The sequence below is a fragment of the Nerophis lumbriciformis genome, linkage group LG11, assembly GCF_033978685.3.
Source record: "Nerophis lumbriciformis linkage group LG11, RoL_Nlum_v2.1, whole genome shotgun sequence".
In the NCBI taxonomy this organism is placed as follows: Eukaryota; Metazoa; Chordata; class Actinopteri; order Syngnathiformes; family Syngnathidae; genus Nerophis; species Nerophis lumbriciformis.
In genome coordinates, this window is record NC_084558.2 from 43,035,961 (window position 1) to 43,062,018 (window position 26,058).

The 26,058-nt window shown below is 38.6% G+C and overlaps 1 protein-coding gene across 3 annotated transcripts in view; it reads right to left on the reverse strand.

Moving 5' to 3' along the window:
• Nucleotides 1-26,058, reverse strand: part of arhgef28a (Rho guanine nucleotide exchange factor (GEF) 28a) — a 156,080-nt gene that overhangs the window by 15,638 nt on the left and 114,384 nt on the right. For all 3 annotated transcript variants that reach the window (XM_061966514.1, XM_061966516.1, XM_061966515.1), the window contains 2 exons: nt 25,496-25,957; nt 17,184-17,457 (listed from right to left, as the gene is read on the reverse strand). In XM_061966514.1, the coding sequence (XP_061822498.1) occupies nt 17,184-17,457; nt 25,496-25,957 (736 nt within the window). The remainder of the gene's footprint in view (nt 1-17,183; nt 17,458-25,495; nt 25,958-26,058) is intronic.

Genomic DNA, 26,058 nt, shown 5'->3' on the forward strand with positions numbered 1-26,058 from the left:
GTGGGTGCCATGATTGGGTATAAAAGTAGATTCCATGAAATGCTCAGTCATTCACAAACAAGGACGGGGCGAGGGTCACCACTTTGTCAACAAATGCGTGAGCAAATTGTTGAACAGTTTAAGAAAAACCTTTCTCAACCAGCTATTGCAAGGAATTTAGGGATTTCACCATCTACGGTCCGTAATATCATCAAAGGGTTCAGAGAATCTGGAGAAATCACTGCATGTAAGCAGCTAAACCCGTGACCTTCGATCCCTCAGGCTGTACTGCATCAACAAGCGACATCAGTGTGTAAAGGATATCACCACATGGGCTCAGGAACACTTCAGAAACCCACAGTCAGTAACTACAGTTGGTCGCTACATCTGTAAGTGCAAGTTAAAACTCTCCTATGCAAGACGAAAACCGTTTATCAACAACACCCAGAAACGCCGTCGGCTTCGCTGGGCCTGAGCTCATCTAAGCTGGACTGATACAAAGTGGAAAAGTGTTCTGTGGTCTGACGAGTCCACATTTCAAATTGTTTTTGGAAACTGTGGACGTCGTGTCCTCCGGACCAAAGAGGAAAAGAACCATCCGGATTGTTAGAGGCGCAAAGTTGAAAAGCCAGCATGTGTGATGGTATGGGGGTGTATTAGTGCCCAAGACATGGGTAACTTACACATCTGTGAAGGCACCATTAATGCTGAAAGGTACATACAGGTTTTGGAGCAACATATGCTGCCATCCAAGCAACGTTACCATGGACGCCCCTGCTTATTTCAGCAAGACAATGCCAAGCCACGTGTTACATCAACGTGGCTTCATAGTAAAAGAGTGCGGGTACTAGACTGGCCTGCCTGTAGTCCAGACCTGTCTCCCATTGAAAATGTGTGAGGCATTATGAAGCCTAAAATACCACAACGGAGACCCCCGGACTGTTGAACAACTTAAGCTGTACATCAAGCAAGAATGGGAAAGAATTCCACCTGAGAAGCTTAGAAAATGTGTCTCCTCAGTTCCCAAACGTTTACTGAGTGTTGTTAAAAGGAAAGGCCATGTAACACATTGGTGAACATGCCCTTTCCCAACTACTTTGGCACGTGTTGCAGCCATGAAATTCTAAGTTAATTATTATTTGCAAAAAAAAAATTAAGTTTATGAGTTTGAACATCAAATATCTTGTCTTTGTAGTGCATTCAATTGAATATAGGTCGAAAAGGATTTGCAAATCATTGTATTCCGTTTATATTTACATCTAACACAATTTCCCAACTCATATGGAAACGGGGTTTGTACCTTCAAGGTACTCAAAGCGCTTCGACACTGTCTCCACATTCACCCATTCACACACAAATTCACACACTGAGGGCGGGAGCTGCCATGCAAGGCCCCTAACCACCACCCATCAGGAGCAAGGGTGAAGGGTCTTGCTCAAGGACAAAACGGACGTGACCAGGTTGGTAGAAGGTGGGGATCGAACCCGGAACCCTCAGGTTGCTGGCACGGGATCGGCATCGTTCACATTTGAGCAGATACAGTACCAATTCTCGTTTTTTTGGCACTTTTGTGAGTGTTAATAAATGTTTTTTATTTTGTAATGTAACATTTAAAAATGAACGGATTATGATAACTGTGCTATCCAGTTGTTGTTTTTTTTAATACCATTTGAGTGTCATTTGCAATGCAGTACTGTGTCGGCTATGTTGTCTCACTAGGAAGTGGCGTTTTCATCAAAGCTGAATGTGTTATATTGCGCCCTACAAAGTGTGTATATTGTAAGTGTCAGAAAATTTTTATGTAAATTATCAAAAAAACTTTCCGTTCTCTTGAGTTCCCAGTGAACAGATGAACGCTGTCTTTGTTGCACCAAGCCAAAGGCTTGGAAAATTCCGCTGTGTACGATGGGAGGAGACGGGAGGGGTTATCTATTGTGATCCAAGACTTGCCCAAGCTCGATCCAGGACCAGCCCAAGCCCGAGGCATCTTTTTATTTTGTGTTAATGTGACCGAAAACAATGGCTGTTCAGCCCCCCCCCCCCCCCCCCCCCATTCCTTTAGAAACAGCTGTTGTTGTGTAAACAGGGAATATCCAAATACAAGAGGAGACGTGAACCTTTTTTTCGTCATAGCGTTACAGGTCGACACGTTTCTCTTCAATTGAGCCAAATTGAATTCTGTCTCTGTTTATTTCCTTGCTTCTTGTCTTGTTTACTAGATGTCATCGATGTTTGAACCTGACAGTAAGTATTGTGATTATTACACAAACAGCTGTTGCATTGTGACATTTACCTTAGTTGTAGTTTTCATGACCAAATTTAGAGGTGTTAAAATCGCCAATTAAAATCGCTAATTGCAAATTTACGGACTATAAGGCGCACTTAAAATCCTTTTTTCCCCCTCAAAACTCGACAGTGCGCCTTATAACCCGGTGCGCCTAATGTACGGAATAATTCTGGTTTTGCTTAGCGACCTCGAAGCTATTTTATTTGGTACATGGTGTAATGATAAGTGTGACCAGTAGATGGCAGTCAAACATAAGAGATACGTGTAGACTGCACTATGATGGCAATATGACTCAAGTAAACAATACCAACATTTTATATGTTCCATTGAAAATATAGAACATTACACACATTTCGCACACAAATCTATCAAAATGTTTTAGTACGACTTTGGTAAGCTATGCTTCAACATAGGAGTATAATTATGGTGTGTGTATAAGGTAAGACATATTATTTGGCGTTTTGTTTCGCAATATTATGCAAAAGCAACTTTTCTTACCTTCTGGTACCTGCTGATCTGTATTTGGGATCTGCATAAATCCTGAAAAATTGCGCACGTCCGCCTTTGTACACTGCAAAAACTGAAATCTAAGTAAGATTAAATATCTCAAATAAGGGTGATATTTGCTTAGTTTCTGTCTGATAAGATAATTATTCTCACTAAGCAGATTTTATGTTAGAGTGTTTTACTTGTTTTAAGGGTTTTGGTCCTAAATGATCTCAGTAAGATATTACAGCTTGTTGCTGAGATTTGATGACCTATATTGAGTAAAACATGCTTGAAACTAGAATATCAACGGTTGCAAAGCTGTGTCATTAACACTCACAAGTATAAAACTACTCTTTTAAAGTAATAATTTCTTACTTCAAGCATGAAAAAAAAAATCATGATGCCGAGCGCATATCATTATGTCAAGATAATGGCACTAGCATTTACTTAATTTAAGAATATTTCTCAACATATTCAGCAAAAAGGTCAAAAAAAAATTCTACCATGAAAAGTGCACTTGTTATTAGTGAGAATATACTTATTTTAAGGTATTTTGGGGTTAATTGAGGTTAGCTAATTTTACTTGTTTTAGAAAGTCTTGACAAGCCGAATTTTCTTGTTCTATTGGTAGATAATTTTGCTTAGTTCAAATAAAATACCCCTCATTTTTGTATTTTTTTTCTCTTGTTTTTGAACACTGACTTTTTGCAGTGTAGTCCGTGCTGACGTAGTTGATAAGCTTCTTCTTTTTCTCTATCTTCTTGTTATAGGACATTCATCCTCTGCTGTTGCCATTTCTAATATAAAGTAGTGTAAAAATTCTTACTTATATCTGTCAGTAAACTCGCCATGAAAGCGCTAAAACATACCGGTGTAGTGAGTTTACATTATTCACCCAAGGAACTTTAGTTATTAGAGTTCCGGTCGGACACATTTCCGGCCTTAATGTTGTTTCCTGATGAGAAGATGCTGCTCCGTTATTGATTGAAGTAAAGTCTGAATGTCATTAAAACAGTTAGCTCCATCTTTTGACACTTCTTCCACCTCACGTCCTTGCACGCTACACCGCTACAACAAAGATGACGGGGAGAAGACGCTGCCGAAGGTGAGCCACGTAAATAAGACCGCCCACAAAACGGCGCATCCGGAAGCGACTGTCATAAAGCGGCTTGAAGATGATCTGTTAAACATCATCTATGCAACATTTTGACCAAAGAACCACCATTACATGTTATGTAGACCGCAAGGAAGTGTTTTACATTTAAAACAAAATAAAAATAATATGACTCCTTTAATGCGCCCTATAATCTGGTGCGCCTTATATATTGAAAAAAGATCGAAAATAGACCATTAATCGGCAGCCTTATCGAAAAGCCTTATTTATTATTTTTCATTTATTTATGTTTGAGCATTTTCTACCAAGCATACTTGCTTTGTTGGTGTTAAAACTGCAACATTACTTCGAGGGAGTTCAGCTCGACTGATTGTTTACGTGACCCGGTGTTTAGGCGTCAAAAGTATCGAAATATTGACACCGTTTTATTTTACGTGAATCGAAACCAAGGTCGGCGCCAACGTTTTGTACGTACATTAAATCAAATGTCTTTTTTTTTTTTTTTTTTTTTTTTTAACTGAAAATGTCACCTAGCAACCCTACCACAAAAAAAAAAAAGAACTAGAAGAGCTCTCTGTGGGTGCAGGCTGACACTAGGCCCCACCTCCCATAGTAAAAGAAAGTCCTGAATCCAGATGGTGAATCAGATTAGCCTCAAAACGTCATCACTTGTTCCTTATTCTGACATTTTTTTTAAATTTCATCAAAATATGCCCATAACTTTTCAAGCTATCTATAGCAGAATAAAATAAACGGTCCACTGTCTTTTTAAAGTTAAAGTTAAAGTACCAATGATTGTCACACACACACTAGGTGTGGTGAAATTATTCTCTGCATTTGACCCATCACCCTTAATCATCCCCTGGGAGGTGAGGGGAGTAGAGAGCAGCAGCTGTGGCCACGCCCGGGAATCATTTTTGGTGATTTAACCCCCAATTCCAACCCTTGATGCTGAGTGCCAAGCAGGGAGGTAACGGGTCCCATTTTTATAGTCTTTGGTATGACTCGGCCGGGGTTTGAACTCACAACCTACCGACACTCTAACCACTAGGCCACTGAGTAGGTTTTCCTCTGTGGGTGGAGGCGGGGCTGATGGCATACACACAGAAGTTAAAACTTGTAACGCAAATGTAAAGTAAAAAAAAATAGAAATGACCCGGATTAGCCCCAAAATGTCATGTAATCTATAAATAACTTTATGAGTTATTCATAGATAAGAAACAGAGTGAACCCTCTTGTCTGTCTCTTCTATCTTTGTCTCAGCTGGGCACGAGTATAAACACACACACGTGTAAACAAACGTAAACGACATAGAAACGATCTGGACCACACCCGAAATATAATCAGTTGTTCTTTATCCCATTTTGGACATTTCCTGAAAGTGTCATAAAAATCTGCCAGTAACATATGAGTTATTCACAGCGGAATGAAAGAAATAGAGTGAACCCTCTTGTCCGTCTCCACTATCTTTTTTCTCTGCTGGGTGCTAGCATAAACACATACACACAGAATGGTAAGCTAGAGGTAACGTCGTAGAAATGATCCGCATCAGCCGCCATTTCGGACATTTCCTGAACCTTTCATGAAAATCCTCCGTTAATGTTTTAGCTGACTAATTAGCCAATTGACAAACCAACGGCAACAATTACATCACCTCCTGGTGGAGGTAATTATAATAACCGACTAAATTAACATATTCATTAACTGCTTAACTGTGATGAACATTCAGTTTTAGTAGTTGGTATTTCAATTTTCTTTTTTTTAATTCCGTGACGAAATATGTAAATGCCAATAGGTCGGGGGTCGGCAACCCGCGGCTGTGGAGTTTTTTCAAAAATGTAAGAAAAATGGAAAAAGATGATGTTTTAATATGGTAAAAAATAAATTTAAAAAAACAATATATATATATATATATATATATATATATATATATATATATATATATATATATATATATATATGTGTATATATATATATATATATATATGTATATATATATATATATATATATGTATGTATATATATATATTTTATTTTTTTATTTTTATTTTTTTACCATATTAAAACAAAAAATATATTTTTTACCTCATCTTTTTCCATTTTTCTCACATTTTTGAAAAAACTCCAGAAAAAAAAAAAAACACAAAAATTTTAATTCTGTGACAAAATATGTAAATGCCAATAGGTCGGGGGTTGGCAACCCGTGGCTGTGGAGTTTTTTAAAAAATGTAAGAAAAATGGAAAAAGATGATGTTTTAATATGGTAAAAAAATAAAAAAATAATATATATATATATATATATATATATATATATATATATATATATATATATATATATATATATATATATATATACAGTATGAATATATATATATATATATACATATACATATACATATATATATATATATATATATATATGTATATATATTTATTTTTTTACCATATTAAAACAAAAAATATATTTTTTCCCTCATCTTTTTCCATTTTTCTCACATTTTTGAAAAAACTCCAAAAAAAATAAAAAAATAAAAAAAAATAAAAAAAAAAAATATATATATATTTTTTTTGTTTTGTTTGTTTTATATATATATATATATATATATATATATATATATATATATATATATATATATATATATATATATATATATATATATATATATATATATATATATATATATATTTTAAATGTGTTTTTTTGTTTTAATATGGTAAAAATATATATATATATATATATATATATATATATTTTTTCTATATATAAATATATATATACTGTATATTTTTTATTTTTTTACCATATTAAAACAAAAAACACATTAAAAAAATTAAATACATTAAAAATAATAATAAATTATATATATATATATATATATATATATATATACATATATATTTTTTTTTTTATATATATATATATATATATGTATTTATATATATTTATATATATATATATATATATATATTTTTTTTTTTGTTCTGTTTGTTTTAATATGGTGGCAGCACAGTGGAAAAGGGGTTAGTGCATGTGACTCACAATAAGAAGGTCCTGAGTAGTCCTGAGTTCAATCCCGGGCTCGGGATCTTTCTGTGTGGAGTTTGCATGTTCTCCCCCATGACTGTGTGGGTTCCCTCCGGGTACTCCGGCTTCCTCCCACCGCCAAAAACATGCACCTGGGGATAGGTTGATTGGCAACACTAAATTGGCCCTAGTGTGTGAATGTGAGTGTGAATGTTGTCTGTCTATCTGTGTTGGCCCTGTGATGAGGTGGCGACTTGTCCAGGGTGTACCCCGCCTTCCGCCCGAATGCAGCTGAGATAGGCTCCAGCACCCCCCGCGACCCCAAAAGGGACAAGCGGTAGAAAATGGATGGATGGATTTAATATGGTTTCTGTAAGAGGACAAACATGACACACATCTCCCTAATTGTTATAAATCACACTGTTTATATTAAACATGCTTCAGTGATTAGAGACTATTTGGCGAGCGCCGGTTTTGTCCTACTAATTTTGGCGGCCCTTGAACTCACTGTAGTTTGTTTACATGTACAAATTTGTCCGACTTTCCAAGACGTGTTTTATGCCACCCCTTTTTTGTCTCATTTTGTCCACCAAACTTTTAATGTTGTGCGTGAATGCACAAAGGCGAGCTTTGTTGATGTTATTGACTTGTGTGGCGCAATAATCAGGCATATTTGGTCAGTGCATGACTGCAAGCTAACTAGGCTATTTGTATGTACATATTGCATCATTATGCCTCGTTTGCTCATTTAATTTCCTTTAAATCCTCTAAATTCAATTTATATTTGCATGTCTCATGACACTTTATATGTATGTAATATTGGTTGCATTTCTGATAGTTGTTTGTACGCCATGTTGTTCCAGACCACAGCAAACGTTGCACAACTTGCAAATATTGTATTAAATCCATTAGAAGAAGACAGCCTGCCGTTTCCTTTAAAGAGGAACATTATCACCAGACCTATGTAAGCGTCAATATATACCTTGATGTTGCAGTAAAAAGACCATATATTTTTTTAACCGATTTCCGAACTCTAAATGGGTGAATTTTGGCGAATTAAACGCCTTTCTAATATTCGCTCTCGGAGCGATGACGTCACAACGTGACGTCACATCAGGAAGCAATCCGCCATTTTCTCAAACACAGAGTCAAATCAGCTCTGTTATTTTCCGTTTTTTCGACTGTTTTCCGTACCTTGGAGACATCATGCCTCGTCGGTGTGTTGTCGGAGGGTGTAACAACACGAACAGGGACGGATTCAAGTTGCACCAGTGGCCCAAAGATGCGAAAGTGGCAAGAAATTGGACGTTTGTTCCGCACACTTTACCGACAAAAGCTATGCTACGACAGAGATGGCAAGAATGTGTGGATATCCTGCGACACTCAAAGCAGATGCATTTCCAACGATAAAGTCAAAGAAATCTGCCGCCAGACCCCCATTGAATCTGCCGGAGTGTGTGAGCAATTCAGGGACAAAGGGCCTCGGTAGCACGGCAAGCAATGGCGGCAGTTTGTTCCCGCAGACGAGCGAGCTAAACCCCCTGGATGTCTTGGCTCACACCGTCCCTAATGCCACCGAAGATGATCAAGAGAAGAATATCGACCCTAGCTTCCCTGGCCTGCTGACATGAGGGTATGTCTACAGAATATATTAATTGATGAAAATTGGGCTGTCTGCACTCTCAAAGTGCATGTTGTTGCCAAATGTATTTCATATGCTGTAAACCTAGTTCATAGTTGTTAGTTTCCTTTAATGCCAAACAAACACATACCAATCGTTGGTTAGAAGGCGATCGCCGAATCCGTCCTCGCTTTCTCCCGTGTCGCTGGCTGTCGTGTCGTTTTCGTCGGTTTCGCTTGCATACGGTTCAAACTGATATGGCTCAATAGCTTCAGTTTCTTCTTCAATTTCGTTTTCGCTACCTGCCTCCACACTACAACCATCCGTTTCAATACATTCGTAATCTGCTGAATCGCTTAAGCCGCTGAAATCCGAGTCTGAATCCGAGCTAATGTCGCTATAGCTTGCTGTTCTATGCGCCATGTTTGTTTGTGTTGGCATCACTATGTGACGTCACAGGAAAATGGACGGGTGTTTATAACGATGGTTAAAATCAGGCACTTTGAAGCTTTTTTTTAGGGATATTGCGTGATGGGTAAAATTTTGAAAAAAACTTCGAAAAATATAATAAGCCACTGGGAACTGATTTTTAATGGTTTTAACCATTCTGAAATTGTGATAATGTTCCCCTTTAACATGGACACACACAACTATACCTTTGGTAATTCTAAGCCTAATTTTTTTCGTTGTTGTAAAAATGTGTAGAATAAATATTATATTTCAACATTTCTGTCAACAAATATTTGTGTCAGCCTGCGACACAGTCATTTTGATAGTAGGCTATTATGAGAATCAGCACCTCCAAGTCCGAGTCCATGGTTCTCGCCCGGAAAAGGTTGGAGTGCCATCTCCGGGTTGGGGAGGAGATCTTGCCCCAAGTGGAGGAGTTCAAGTACCTCGGAGTCTTGTTCACGAGTGAGGGAAGAGTGGATCGTGAGATTGACAGGCGGATCGGTGCGGCGTCTTCAGTAATGCGGACGCTGTATCGATCCGTTGTGGTGAAGAAGGAGCTGAGCCGGAAGGCAAAGCTCTCAATTTACCGGTCGATCTACGTTCCCATCCTCACCTATGGTCATGAGCTTTGGGTTATGACCGAAAGGACAAGATCACGGGTACAAGCGGCCGAAATGAGTTTCCTCCGCCGGGTGGCGGGGCTCTCCCTTAGAGATAGGGTGAGAAGCTCTGCCATCCGGGGGGAGCTCAAAGTAAAGCCGCTGCTCCTCCACATCGAGAGGAGCCAGATGAGGTGGTTCGGACATCTGGTCAGGATGCCACCCGAGCGCCTCCCTAGGGAGGTGTTTAGGGCATGTCTGACCGGTAGGAGGCCGCGGGGAAGACCCAGGACACGTTGGGAAGACTATGTCTCCCGGCTGGCCTGGGAACGCCTCGGGGTCCCAAAGGAAGAGCTGGACGAAGTGGCTGGGGAGAGGGAAGTCTGGGCTTCCCTGCTTAGGCTGCTGCCCCCGCGACCCGACCTCGGATAAGCGGAAGAAGATGGATGGATGGATGGATTCTAACTAATATAGACACTTACATAATGTGTTGTCTTCATTACAAGACTTATACAAGGCTTTGAATTTTTTGCGGCTCCAGACAGATTTTTTTATTTATTTTTTGGGTCCAATATGGCTTTTTCAACATTTTGGGTTGCCGACCCCTGCAATAGGTAAAAATAGAAATTAAAAATGCCTTTTACTAAAGCTGTGTCAAAATAGACTTATATGTTGACTAATGGCCTTTTTTTCTGATCCCAGCCAGGTGTAGTTTGTTGTTGTTTAAATTTGTGAATTGCTGAACATGCTGATATCTGCCCTGCATCCCCCCCCCACCCACCCTGGCCATTGATTGTCATTAACTTTCAGCAGGAGTAGAGGCAAGTCGCGAGGACAGCGGGTGAGATAAGCGGCGGCACCTTTTTGTCGGGTGACACTGATTAACTGAGGGGAAGGACAGTCGAGGTCTCAGCCTTGAAAAAACGTGTATGCGTGTGTGTGTGTGTGTGTGTGTTTGTGTGTGTGTGCGCATACAGTATGAGGCAGCTGCTCTGTTTACCTTCTCACAGTTTCTCCTTTGTGGTAAGGACAATAATTGACAGGTAGCTTTGGAACATCACACCATTGAAGGCAGTAAACCAACAGGAAAGAAAACAGGTCTTTAATTAAAGGACAATTGTCCCTCGCCACAGCGCGCTTCAAATATTGTAAATAATATTTAGCTGAATATTGTTTTTAGCATATGTATATAAATATATATATACACATTTTTTACCTTATGTATACATATACATAAATATGTACATGTATACATATATATATATATATATATATACATACATACATATACATATATATATATATATATATATATATATACATATATATATATATATATATGTATGTGTGGGAAAAAAAATCACAAGACTATTTCATCTCTACAGGTCTGTTTCATGAGGGGGGGTACCCTCAATCATCAGGGGATTTTAATGGGAGCATTCACATACCATGGTTTATATAGGGCACAGAGTGGGTGGGTACAGGCTGGCCTAGGGGCGTGGTGATTGGCTCATGTGTTACCTAGGAGGTGTTTCCGTCTATGGCGGCATGTTGTTACAATTTCGCTGCGCTTGTTGAGGGATGACAGGTCTGGACGGTAAATAATAAACAGTTTCTCTTTCAAGCATAGGTTGCATCTTTTATTACCACTATTGTAAGGTGTGCTGGATGCAAGAATTTGCCATGTTATTGAATATTCAACATTATTGTCTTTGAGGTCCCAAATGTGTTTGCTGAGTTCTGTGGTATTTCGCAGGTTTTTGTTCCTGAAAGAAGCCTTGTGATTGTTCCATCTGGTTTTGAATTCTCCCTCGGTTAATCCTACATATGTGTCGGATGTGTTAATGTCCTTGCGTATTACCTTAGATTGGTAGACAACTGATGCTTGTAAGCATCCCCCGTTGAGAGGGCAATCAGGTTTCTTTCGACAGTTACAGTCTTTGTTGGTTTTGGAGTCGCTCTGTCTGGGGGCCGATGGCTCATTTGCAATTGTTTTGTTGTGGTTTGAGATGATTTGTCGTATATTGTTCATGCAGCTGTAGCTCAATTTAATGTTGTTCTTGTTGAATACTTTTCTTAGGGTGTTGTCTTTGGGAAAGTGTTTGTCGATCAGATTGAGGAATTTGTGTCCAATGTTAGTTGAGACGTTTTTGCTGTATGGGGGGTTGTACCAGATGATGTCGTTTCGTTTTCTGTTCTTTTTTGGCTGGTTTCCTGGCATGGGTTCATAGGTGAGGGTGAAATTGTATCCGCTTTCATCAAGGGCTTTTTGGTACGGGGGGGTTGCTTGGTCAAATTCAGCTTTGCTAGATGACAGCATCGATAGCCTTTTATTGATTCCGGTAGGTATTCTTTTCGTGGTGGTGGGTGGGTGGTTGCTGTCATGGTGCACGTATTGGAGTGTTGTGTTGGGTTTCGTGAATGGTTGGTAGCTGTTATTTCTCAGGTTGAAAGTGACGTCAAGGAGGTTGACGGTTTGCTTGTTGGCTTCAATCGTGATCCGTAGGCCGTTCTCTTTGAAAATTTGGCATATGCGCTTCTTGGTATTCTCGCTGCTCCTTGGCGAGGCGCGACACACTGCCAGTCCGTCATCACGGTAAATACCAAGGTTCAGATTGAGGCTAGCGAGCTGGGAGAGGAGGAAACTCCCAACATATATACATATATATATATATATATATATATATATATACATATATATATATACACACACACATACATATACATACATATATATATATATATATATATATATATATATATATATATATATATATATATATATATATATATATACACACACACACATATACATACATATATATATATATATATATATATATATATATATATATATATACATACATATATATATATATATATATATATACATATATATACATATATATATATATATATATATATATATATACACACCTACATATATACATACATATATACATACATATATATATATATATATATATATATACATACATATATATACATATATATATATATATATATACATATACATACATATATATACATATATATATATATACATATACATACATATATATATATATACATATATATCCATCCATCCATCCATTTTCTACCGCTTATCCCTTTTGGGGTCGCGGGGGGCGCTGGAGCCTATCTCAGCTACGATTGGGCGGAAGGCAGGGTACACCCTGGACAAGTCGCCACCTCATCGCAGGGCCAACACAGATAGACAGACAACATTCACACTCACATTCACACACTAGGGCCAATTTAGTGTTGCCAATCAACCTATCCCCAGGTGCATGTTTTTGGAGGTGGGAGGAAGCCGGAGTACCCGGAGGGAACCCACGCAGTCACGGGGAGAACATGCAAACTCCACACAGAAAGATCCCGAGCCCGGGATTGAACCCAGGACTACTCAGGACCTTCGTATTGTGAGGCAGACGCACTAACCCCTCTTCCACCGTAATGCCCTATACATATATATACCGGGACAACACTACTATATATATATATATATATATATATATATATATATATATATATATATATATATATATATATATATATATATATATACACACACACACACACACATACATATATATATATATATATATATATATATATATATATATATATATATATATATATATATATATATATATATATATATATATATAGTAGTGTTGTCCCGATATCAATATTTTTGTACCGGTACCAAAATGTATTTCGATCACAAAAATGGGGACCACAAAAATGTCATTTTTGGCTTTATCTTAAGAAAAAAATCTTTGGATACATTATGTTTCTTATTGCAAGTTTGTCCTTAATTAAAATAGTGAACATACAAGACAACTTGTCTTTTATTAGTAAGTAAACAAACAAAGGCTCCTAATTAGTCTGCTGACATTTTCCTTTCTATTATTTTGTCAAAATTATTAAGGACAAGTGGTAGAAAATGAATTATTAATCTACTTGTTCATTTACTGTTAATATCTGCTTACTTTCTCTTTTAACATGTTCTATCTACACTTCTGTTAAAATGTAATAATCACTTATTCTTCTGTTGTTTGGATGCTTTACATTAGTTCTTAATGATACCACAAATTTGGGTATCAACCTGATACCAAGTAGTTACAGGATCATACATTAGTCATATTCAAAGTCCTCATGTGTCCAGGGACATATTTTCTGAGTTTATAGACATAATATAAATATAAAAAAACCGAAAGGAGATGTGATGCCAAAAAATATCGATGTAATCATAGTAGTATCGACTAGCTACGCTTCTGTACTTAGTATCATTACAGTGGATGTTTACAAGCGGTATAGTACCGAATATGATTCATTAGTATTGCGGTACTATACTAATACTGGTATACTGTACAACTCTAATACATATAAAGTAGGGCTGCAACAATTAATCGATTAAATTGATTAAAATCGATTATAAAATTGTTGGCGATTAATTTAGTCATCAATTCGTTGGATCTATGCTAAGCGCATGCGCAGAGACAATTTTTTTTTTTTTTTTAAATAAACCTTTATTTATAAACTGCAACATGTACAAACAGCTGAGAAACAATAATCAAAATAAGTATGGTGCCAGTATGCTGTTTTTTTTCCAATAAAATACTGGAAAGGATAGAAATGTAGTTTGTCTCTTTTATCCGATTATTAATCGAAGTAATAATCGACAGAATAATCGATTATCAAATTAATTGTTAGTTGCAGCCCTAATATAAAGATAAAGTGCTTTTTATTTTGGCATTGCAAATTGAAGCTGCTTTAAAACTAACACTCTTACCGAGGTTGAGACGTCCGACACCATTAAAGGGGAACATTATCACCAGACCTATGTAAGCGTCAATATATACCTTGATGTTGCAGAAAAAAGACCATATATTTTTTTAACCGATTTCCGAACTCTAAATGGGTGAATTTTGGTGAATTAAACGCCTTTCTAATATTCGCTCTCGGAGCGATGACGTCACAACGTGACGTCACATCGGGAAGCAATCCGCCATTTTCTCAAACACCGAGTCAAATCAGCTGTTATTTTCCGTTTTTTCGACTGTTTTCCGTACCTTGGAGACATCATGCCTCGTCGGTGTGTTGTCGGAGGGTGTAACAACACGAACAGGGACGGATTCAAGTTGCACCAGTGGCCCAAAGATGCGAAAGTGGCAAGAAATTGGACGTTTGTTCCGCACACTTTACCGACGAAAGCTATGCTACGACAGAGATGGCAAGAATGTGTGGATATCCTGCGACACTCAAAGCAGATGCATTTCCAACGATAAAGTCAAAGAAATCTGTCGCCAGACCCCCATTGAATCTGCCGGAGTGTGTGAGCAATTCAGGGACAAAGGACCTCGGTAGCACGGCAAGCAATGGTGGCAGTTTGTTCCCGCAGACGAGCGAGCTAAACCCCCTGGATGTCTTGGCTCACACCGTCCCTTATGCCACCGAAGATGATCAAGAGAAGAATATCGACCCTAGCTTCCCTGGCCTGCTGACATCAACTCCAAAACTGGACAGATCAGCTTTCAGGAAAAGAGCGTGGATGAGGGTATGTCTACAGAATATATTAATTGATGAAAATTGGGCTGTCTGCACTCTCAAAGTGCATGTTGTTGCCAAATGTATTTCATATGCTGTAAACCTAGTTCATAGTTGTTAGTTTCCTTTAATGCCAAACAAACACATACCAATCGTTGGTTAGAAGGCGATCGCCAAATTTGTCCTTGCTTTCTCTCGTGTCGCTGGCTGTCAAGTCGTTTTCGTCGGTTTCGCTTGCATACGGTTCAAACCAATATGGCTCAATAGCTTCAGTTTCTTCTTCAATTTCGTTTTCGCTACCTGCCTCCACACTACAACCATCCGTTTCAATACATGCGTAATCTGTTGAATCGCTTAAGCCGCTGAAATCCGAGTCTGAATCCGAGCTAATGTCGCTATAGCTTGCTGTTCTTTTCACCATGTTTGTTTGTGTTGGCTTCACTATGTGACATCACAGGAAAATGGACGGGTGGTTAAAATCAGGCACTTTGAAGCTTTTTTTAGGGATATTGCGTGATGGGTAAAATTTTGAAAAAAACTTCGAAAAATATAATAAGCCACTGGGAACTGATTTTTAATGGTTTTAACCCTTCTGAAATTGTGATAATGTTCCCCTTTAAATTGCTGGCGTATCACAGATGTACTGCCAGAAAAACAAGGTCCGCTTTGCAAAAATGAGCAAGGTATTCATGTTTTAAACAAGACTAAGAGGAAATGTTCCCACAGGCGTTGTTTTTGTGAGTGACCCACTTCCGCCCGGAAAAACATGTGTGATGACGTCACAGATATTGTCGACAAATACAATTGTCGGCGACAAATTTGCAGCCTGACTAACAAGCAGCTAGTAGCTGCAACAGTGAAGTACTTCTGTGTTGTGAAGACTATAGCAATGACATTTACTGTAACCTACAGTACAACACAGGTAAAGGTGATCATATGACTGTTATGTTTAGAGGGTTCTAATGATATTAATGATGTATTTAGTAGGTCCTAAACAGTTTTTCAGCTCTTATTTTGAAAATATTTAATATAATAATTATACTTTGCTGAAATTTCTTAACCACGGTCAGGCTTGGAACCAACTGATAAGCAAGGAATGACTGTACTCACATTTGAACTGATACAGTACCAATTCCTGGTACTTGCAAATCGATACTTAAAGGGGAACTGCACTTTTGTGGGGATTTTTGCTAGAGATTTCCGATAATATCGGACTGCCGATATTATCGGCCCGATAAATGCTTTAAAATGTAATATCGGAAATTATCGGTATCGGTTTCAAAAAGTAAAATGTATGACTTTTAAAACACCGCTGTACAGTGGTACACGGACGTAGGGAGAAGTACAGAGCGCCAATAAACCTTAAAGGCACTGCCTTTGCGTGCCGGCCCAATCACATAATATCTACGGCTTTTCATACACACAAGTGAATGCAAGCGTACTTGGTCAACAGCCATACAGGTCACACTGAGGGTGGCCGTATAAACAACTTCAACACTGTTACAAATATGCGCCACACTGTGAACCCACACCAAACAAGAATGACAAACATATTTCGGGAGAACATCCGTACCGTAACACAACATAAACACAACAGAACAAATACCCAGAAACCCCTTGCAGCACTAACTCTTCCGGGACGCTACAATATACTCCCCTCCACCACCTCAACCTCCTCATGCTCTCTCAGGGAGAGCATGTCCCAAACACCAAGCTGCTGTTTTGAGGCATGTTAAAAAAAATAATGCACTTTGTGACTTCAATAATAAATATGGCAGTGCCATGTTGGCATTTTTTTCCATAACTTGAGTTGATTTATTTTGGAAAACCTTGTTACATTGTTTAATGCATCCAGCGGGGCATCACAACAAAATTAGGCATAATAATGTGTTAATTCCACGACTGTATATATCGTATCGGTAATTAAGAGTTGGACAATATCGGAATAAAGCCATTATCGGACATCTCTAGTTCCAACCCTTTTTAATCCATGAAACCTTTCAAATCCACATCATGTAAAATATGTAAATATTCGGTCTTACCAGAAGGCGTGTCCAGCTCCGCTTGGTAGCCCCGCCCCGTCCTCCATTGCTGGCTGTCCAAGTCCGGACTGCGGCTGGCGGTGGTCTTGTCCGTGGTGGGCTGTCTGCTGTTGGACCTGGCCAGCAAGGCGTTGAGGCAGTTGTGTGCGCTGGCGTCGCTGCCTTTGCGGCGGCGGTTGTTCAGGCCCCCCAGTCCTCCTTCCCCCCCTACGCCGCCGGCCAGCGCCGCCTCGTTCACGAAGACCGAACCGTTTCCAGCGTGACCGCAGGAGTCCTGGGCGGGACCAAAAAAATGATCAATGATAGCAACAATAAATACAATTATTTCCTCTCGCCACATAATGGTCAAAATCAGGGGCGTCCAAACTATTTCCACTGAAAAATCAAAGCATGCGGGGGCCATTTTGATGTTTTTCATTTCCAAAAACAATACAATATACAGATTTTTTTTAACCTTTGGGGTTCCTCTCAAGTTTGGTACCAGTAAAAATGTTGTGTTTTTATTTCCCTGCCTTCTCTTTTATTGTGATGTTTCCTCAGCTCATTAGTCTCCAGCGAGGGGCGGACACTAAGGCACACCTGCAACCTATTTCTTCAGAGGAGTATTTAAGCTCGTCACCCACAGCTGGGTCTTGCCGGTTATTTTATCCTGCACCTCCCACGTGCATGCGCCTACTTCGCATCGTCGGTCCTGGTACGTTATTTCTCCTTAGTCCTGTTATTTCTAACCTTGTTGTGTTTGTTTCCCAGCCTCCTTGAGGCAGTAAGGACATTATGCTGTGCTGAGTGCTCCCTGGTTTTTTCCCCTGTCGACCACTGAGGAACCTGTTTTAGTTAGTATTTCATGGTGTGCATTTTTGCCCCATCGCTTTTTGTTACACTTTTTGGACTTATTAAATGTATTCATTTTTTGTTATTCAAACTTGCCTCCCGTCTCTGCATCCCGGGGTCACCCCCTTGACCAGTTCGTAACAAAAAAAGTCAAATTTTTTGAAAAAATAAATAAAATATACCTTTGTTTCTTTTCAACGCCTTAATCGCTCGATCACAGGTGTCAAATTCAAGGGCCGGGGGCAAGATCATTTCATGTGGCCCGCGAAAGCCTTGAGATAATATGCGTCAATAAAGTACTTTACCTTTTCTTAATAAATGTATTTGTTCGTTACATTTTGACAGAAAAAAATTACATGTACTGTATGCAATTGCACATCTTTTCATCTTTAATATTACAATAACATACATTTCAAACTTTTTTTTTGTTAAAATTAAAATAGTGATAGTAAATATCTGCTTGGTTTATGATTTCAAAGCTTAAGTTATCCATCAAATTGTACACTGTAAAAAATAACAAATTCTATGGTAAAAGTCAGTTGCCAGAATTTTACTGGGAAAACTACAGTATCCTTTTTCCATTTACAGTAATATGTTGTAAAAAACACCTTAGATTTTAAGGTAACATTCTGACGACTGAGCTGCCAGTTTATTACTGCTAAATCGAAAAATAATTTAGGCATTAAAGGCATACTTGCCAACCTTGAGACCTCCGATTTCGGGAGGTGGGGGTTGGGGGGCGGGGCGGGGGCGTGGTTAAGAGTGGAGGAGTACATTGACAGCTAGAATTCACCAAGTCAAGTATTTCATACATTATATATATATATATACATATATATATGTATATATATCTACATTCTGAAAATATGCAAACAAAACTGTGTTTAGATAATTGATACTTCAAACTTGCATAAATATAACAAATACAACATAACTTGGCTTCTGAGAGCTTCAAAATGTAATGAATAAAATGCTAAAGTTGTTGATAAACAAGCAATTTCTTAAATAATTAAATATGGTCATTTTAAATGAATTATTATGATAATTTAAAATGTATTATTTCAAATATGTTTATTTTAATGTACCGGTATAATTCTATGGCTGAATGTAATAAGGAGTCAGAAAATATACAAAAAAAAATACAATTAATGTTGATGTTTTTAGCAAAATATAGTAAAAATGTATTTAGTTCATTAGTTTTTTTTGTTTTTTTTAATTAATAAATATATTTATTTTTAGGTAAGATAAACATAATACAATTTATCTCTAGTCTGGATGATTTAGTTCTTGTCACCCTGTTGTACCCTCACTCAGGTCCGCATGGAGCTGGAGGGGGCGTGGCCTCCAGCTCCGGCTGAAAATCGGGAGATTTTTGGGAGAATATTTGTCCCGGGAGGTTTTCGGGCGAGGCGCTGAATTTCGAGAGTCTCCCGGAAAATTCGGGAGGGTTGGCAAGTATGGATTAAAGGAAAAACGTTAACGATAATGTATGACTTAACATGTAACTTGTTCAAAAATTAATAATGATTCAAAATTATTGTTGTGAATTATTGACATAGTCAGGCTCCAATTACCGTACTTCACATCAACTATACCACTTTGAACATTTTTTATTTTTTTATTTTTAATAAATGTTTTTATTAAATTTGACAGGTATTACAATATACAATAAAACAGTAATCACATTTTCCCCTTTTTTTCCCACCCACTTCCAAGAACAGCAACCCAAGTTAAAGGTACAGTCACAAATGGAAAATAATTAGTACATCACTTTCTTCTCAACATAGGCAGATAGTAAATATACACCCGGAATAAATATAAATAAAAAACAAAAAAACAAAAAGGTGGTTTATGAAAGGTGAACTTTTCATGTGTCCTGTAGCGCAGGGGTCCCCAACCTTTTTGTAGCTGCGGACCGGTCAACGCTTGAAAATTTGTCCCGCGGACCGGGGGGGGGGGATTTTATATATATATATATTTTTTTTAATAAAGAAATACAATCATGTGTGCTTACGGACTGTATCCCTGCAGACTGTATTGATATACATTGATATATATTGTGCTTTTATGTTGATTTAATAAAAAAAAAACTAAAAAAAACATTTTTTTAATTTTTATTTTTATTTTTTTTCCTTGTGCGGACCGGTACCAATCGGTCCGCAGCCCGGTGGTTGGGGTCTTTAATTTAGCTATGTAGTCAACCACACAGCCCCAAACAGAATAAAACTTCCCAGGTGCCCCCCTAAGATTGAACTTTATTTTCTCCAGATCTAAATACATCATAAGGTCTTTAAGCCATAAGGAGGCTTTGGGGCAGAATGGTAACTTCCACTCCAGCAAAATTCTCCTCCGTGCTAATAAGGATGCAAAGGCGATACTATCCTTAAATTTTCTCCTTATTTGGGGATCTGATACCGTCCCAAAAATAGCCATTTCTGCACATGGTGTCAGATTTTAATCCAACGCCTTAGCAAGGTGTTTGAAAATAGTTGTCCAATAATCCAGCAAATGGGGACAAGACCAAAACATGTGCGTCATGTTTGCAGGTGACATGTAACATCTGTTACAAGTAACCGAGATATTGAGGTATATTTTGGAGGGTTTGGAATTAGTGAAATAAATACGGTGGACAACCTTGAATTGTATTAAATTAAGCCTTGAACAGGATGTACTGTTGTTAATTCGGGTTAAGGCAGAATCCCAATCTCCATCATCTATGGAGATTGAACATTTTGAACATTTTAGGGGGTGAAATATTGCATATTTTGTCATAATTAACACATATATATATATATATATATATATATATATATATATATATATATATATATATATATATGTAAAGCGCTTTGAGTCACTAGAGAAAAGCGCTATATAAATATAATTCACTTCACTATATATATATATATATATATATATATATATATATATATATATATATATATATATATATATATATATATATATATATATATATATATATATATATACATATATATATATATATATATATATATGTATATATATATATACATATATTAGGGGTGTAATGGTACACAAAAATTTTGGTTCGGTACGTACCTCGGTTTAGAGGTCACGGTTCGGTTCATTTTCGGTACAGTAAGAAAACAACAAAATATAAATTTTTTGGTTATTTACAGGGATAAATGCGTTAAAATATAACATCGTAAATTATCGGTATCGTTTTTTTTATTATCGGTATTGTTTTTTGTTTTTTTTATTAAATCAAAATAAAAAACACAAGATACACTTACAATTAGTGCACCAACCCAAAAAACCTCCCTCCCCCATTTACACTCATTCACACAAAAGGGTTGTTTCTTTCTGTTATTAATATTCTGGTTCCTACATTATATATCAATATATATCAATACAGTCTGCAAGGGATACAGTCCGTAAGCACACATGATTGGTCCACTAATAGTACTAACCTTTAACAGTTAATTTTACTCATTTTCATTAATTACTAGTTTCTATGTAACTGTTTTTATATTGTTTTACTTCCTTTTTTTATTCAAGAAAATGTTTTTTAATTTATTTATCTTATTTTATTAATTTTTAAAAAAAGTACCTTATCTTCCCCATACCTGGTTGTCCAAATTAGGCATAATAATGTGTTAATTCCACGACTGCATATATCGGTTGATATCGGTATCGGTAATTAAAGAGTTGGACAATATCGGAATATCGGATATCGGCAAAAAGCCATTATCGGACATCCCTAGTTATTTATTTACCAAATTTGTAAACAATGGCATAACATACATATACACAAAGGGTCCATTGCCAGGGTTAATGTGGTCAACATATATAAAATAAAAACTAAATAAGATAAGGCTCAGAATGGTTTCTTAACAAAACCTTTCTACATATAAAGTGCTTTTTTTGATTGATTGATTGAGACTTTTACTAGTAGATTGCACAGTACAGTACATATTCCGTACAATTGACCACTAAATGGTAGCACCCCGATAAGTTTTTCAACTTGTTTAAGTCGGGGTCCACGTTAATCGACATTAAACTGCCTCAAGTTGTTGCTCAGATTAAATAAAATGACAAAACTTTTCTTCTACATATAAAAAGTGCAACATTAAACATTTTCAAGCCAACTCAGCCTCAGATTAACTTTTCTTCTCCCCCCCAGCCTGGCTAACTTGGCAGTAAGAGGATATATGGGCTCATTGTTCTTCCACCATAGAAGTGGGTCAAAATCTAGTTTTTAAAGCAATATGGTCTTATATCTGCTGCTATAAAAACATTTGTTATTGCTTTAGCCCTGCCTGACTCGCCGAGGAGAGGCTGCTTGAATATGGTGGTGACGCTTCAAATGGGTTAGCAGGTGTTATGAGAGTAGCGTATGTGTGTGTGTGGCCCTTTAATATGTGTGTTGGATTGGCTGTGTGCAAGACCTCAATAAAGCCACGATTTGCAACTAATCGCCGGACTCGTCATTTACCCTGGAGTCCGGAGCTGTGGAGAGTGAAGGGTGTTGCCCCGAGAATACATCGGCCCTGGAGGAGTGTCTCCCCTGCGCTCCTCGACTACGGTCTGGGAGCCGGAAGCAGGAAAGGTGCAACACATGTTTGACGTGTTGCCAGAAGCAGCTGCTGAACAATGTCGGCAAACCTCCGTCCTCCATTGTTGTATCGCGCAGCCAAAGTGTTCCCAAACGGGATATCTTAACGAGACAGGAGGGTCTTCCAGCTCTGGTTTTTACATGTTGTCCTAGCCCCGGTCGCTGCTAGCATGTGTACTCGTTCGGTACACCTCCGAACCGAACCGACACCCCCGTACCGAAACGGTTCAATACAAATACACGTACCGTTACACCCCTAATATATATATATATATATATATATATATATATATATATATATGAATAGGCAATTGTATTATAATATCATGAGGTGAATACCTATACATTTATTGTTTATAAATTATACAAATTTGCAAGTGGCCCTCTAAGGGCAGCCATAACTGCAATGTGGCCCTCAGTAAAAAAAAAAAAACTTCAATACTGGGGACGGCGTGGCGCGGTTAGGAGAGTGAACCTGAGGGTTCCTGGTTCGATCCCCACCTACTACCAACATTGTCATGTCCGTTGTGTCCTTGAGCAAGGCATTTCACCCTTGCTCCTGATGGGTCGTGGTTAGTGTGTGAATGTGTGTGTGAATGTCAAAGTGCTTTGAGTGCCTTGAAGGTAGAAAAGCGCTATACAAGTATAACCCATTTACCATTTACTTCGACATTGCTCTAGATCAGACTCAGTTTTAATTTAAATTTTTTTGTATGATTGATGCCCGTTTTGTGAAAGAAAACTCTGTTTTCAATGTCAAAAACACAAAATGTTCAAAGTGGAATAGTTGATGCAAAGTACGGTAATTGGAGCCTGAATATGTCAATAATTCACAACAACATTAATTTTGAATAATAATAATAACTGGGATTTATATAGCGCTTTTTTTAAGTACCCAAAGTCGCTTTACATGTTGAACCCATCAATCGTTCACACCTGGTGGTGGTAAGCTACTTTCATAGTCACAGCTGCCCTGGGGTAGACTGACGGAAGCGTGGTTGCAAATTGCGCCAACGGCCCCTCCGACCACCACCTATCATTCATCATTCAATTCACCGGTGTGAGTGGCACCGGGGGCAAAGGGTGAAGTGTCCCGCCCAAGGACACAATGGCAGCGATTTTTGGATGGTAAGAGGCGGGGAGCGAACCTGCAACCCTCAGGTTTCTGGCACGGTTGCTCTGCCCACTACACCATGCCGCCCCAATCATTATACATTTTTGAACAATGTCAGTTTAAAAAAATAAATAAAATCCCACTAAAATTCTCGGTGATCCAAAAGGGCTTCACTCATAAAAGTGTAAAGTCATACATTATCTTACATTTTTTACTTTTAACGCCTAAATCTCAAGATCAACTTCAGCTCTGTCAATTATACATTTTTTATGATTTTTTTTGTATGTTTGTTTTATGACATTTTTGTTATAGAAAATCTTGTTAATTATGACAAACACAAAATATGCAATATTTCCCCCCCCCAAAAAAATATTTCAAATTGGAATATTTGACATGAAGTAATTGGAGCCTTGAATATGTCAATAATTCAAAACAACATTCATTTTGATTCGTTGGGTTATTAGAGTCAACATTGCAAAAGTGTTATTGTTACCTTTCACCTGTTTGCTCTTTTATTCCACTTTTGTATGTTTTTATTTCTGTAATTTTTTTAAATGTGCCGCGGGCTGTTAACAAATAAGCCGCGGGACATAAATGGCCCCCGGGACGCACTCTGGACACCCTTCTTCTAAACCAGGGGTCGGCAACTCCCGGCTCTAGCGCCGCCCTAGTGGCTCTCTGGAGCTTTTTAAAAAATGTATGAAAGAAAAAGATGAGGGGAAAAAAAATCTATTTTTTGTTTTAATATGGTTTCTGTAGGAGGACAAACATGACACAAACCTCCCTAATTGTTATAAATCCCACTGTTTATATTAAACATGCTTCACTGATTCGAGTATTTGGCGAGCGCCGTTTTGTCCTACTAATTTTGGCGGTCCTTGAACTCACCGTAGTTTGCTTACATGTATAACTTTCTCCGACTTTCTAGGACGTGTTTTATGCCACTTCTTTTTCTGTCTCATTTTGTCCACCAAACTTTTAACGTTGTGCATGAAAGGTGAGTTTTGTTGATGTTATTGACTTGTGTGGAGTGCTAATCAGACATATTTGGTCACTGCATGACTGCAAGCTAATCGATGCTAACATGCTATTTAGGCTAGCTATATGTACATATTGCATCATTATGCCTCATTTGTAGCTATATTTGAGATCATTTAGTTTCCTTTAAGTCCTCTTAATTCAATTTATATCTCATGACACACTATCTGTATGTAATATGGCTTTTAATTTTTTGCGGCTCCAGACAGATTTGTTTTTGTATTTTTGGTCCAATATGGCTCTTTCACCATTTTGGGTTGCCGACCCCTGGTCTAAAGAGAGATGTTAACCTTCGGACATTTATGGCAGCCTAGAGATTACACCCTGTGACCTTTGCCTCGGGGCAAAAGCATTAGCCCTGCTAGCTCAGCACGGCTCTGTCAGGCTTAAAAAGATGGATGCCAGTGTGCCAGAAATCGAGGGCGTGTTGAGTGTTAAGCAAGCTTTTAGGCGTCACAGCTGCCTGCACAAAAACTGCGTGTAGCGCCGTTAGCCTCGCGTCACATATTAGTGAACTTTATCCTATTCTGCGTGGGCCGGGCTTATAATTATTGCAGCGGGGCTTTTATTTGCTGCACTTTAATTACCATCCGTCATGGAGATGTTTATTGGCGTGCGCCAGGGCAAATGGCGCTCATTACCGCAGCTCGTACATCAAGAGGGGATTGAACTGTGTTCCGGAGCATTCCATTAAACCTGGGTGGACAAAGTAGCGAGGGCGTGATTGGTCACCTGCTGGCCATCCAGAGGGATGAGCATGTGAGGGATGTGACTCCACGTCTGGAGGAGCTTCCTGCGGTTCTCCAGCCGCTCCCGCTCCTTTTCCACGCTCCTCTGGCCCTCGCGGAGCCTCTCCAGGTTCTGCCGGTACTCCTCCAGCTGATCGTCCAGCTCCTCCCGCTCGCGCCTCAGCTTCCCCGCCTCCAGGTGGCACTGCCGCTCCCTCTCCCCCACGCAGCTCTCCTTCTCCCCCAGCCGGCTCTCCCGGGCGTGGCACTCCCGCTCCCAGCGCTCGCGGTCCTGCCGCAGGCGCTCCTGTAGGCGCCGAGTGGAGGCCGCCTCCTCCTTCCTCTTCTCCAGGTGGCGCTGTTTCTCCTGTTCTTGCAGGCCTTGACGGCGAGGCGAAGTGCGGCCGTCTCCTCCGAGGAGGAGCCTGTGGAGCTCGTGGCAGCTGTCCTGGATGGTCACGGCCGCCTGGAGGAGCACACACAAACACGACGTTGGCGACGCATACAAAGACAACTTTCGCCGCGACCTCATTTGAATGAGCACCGCAGGTGAAAGCAACGAGGAAG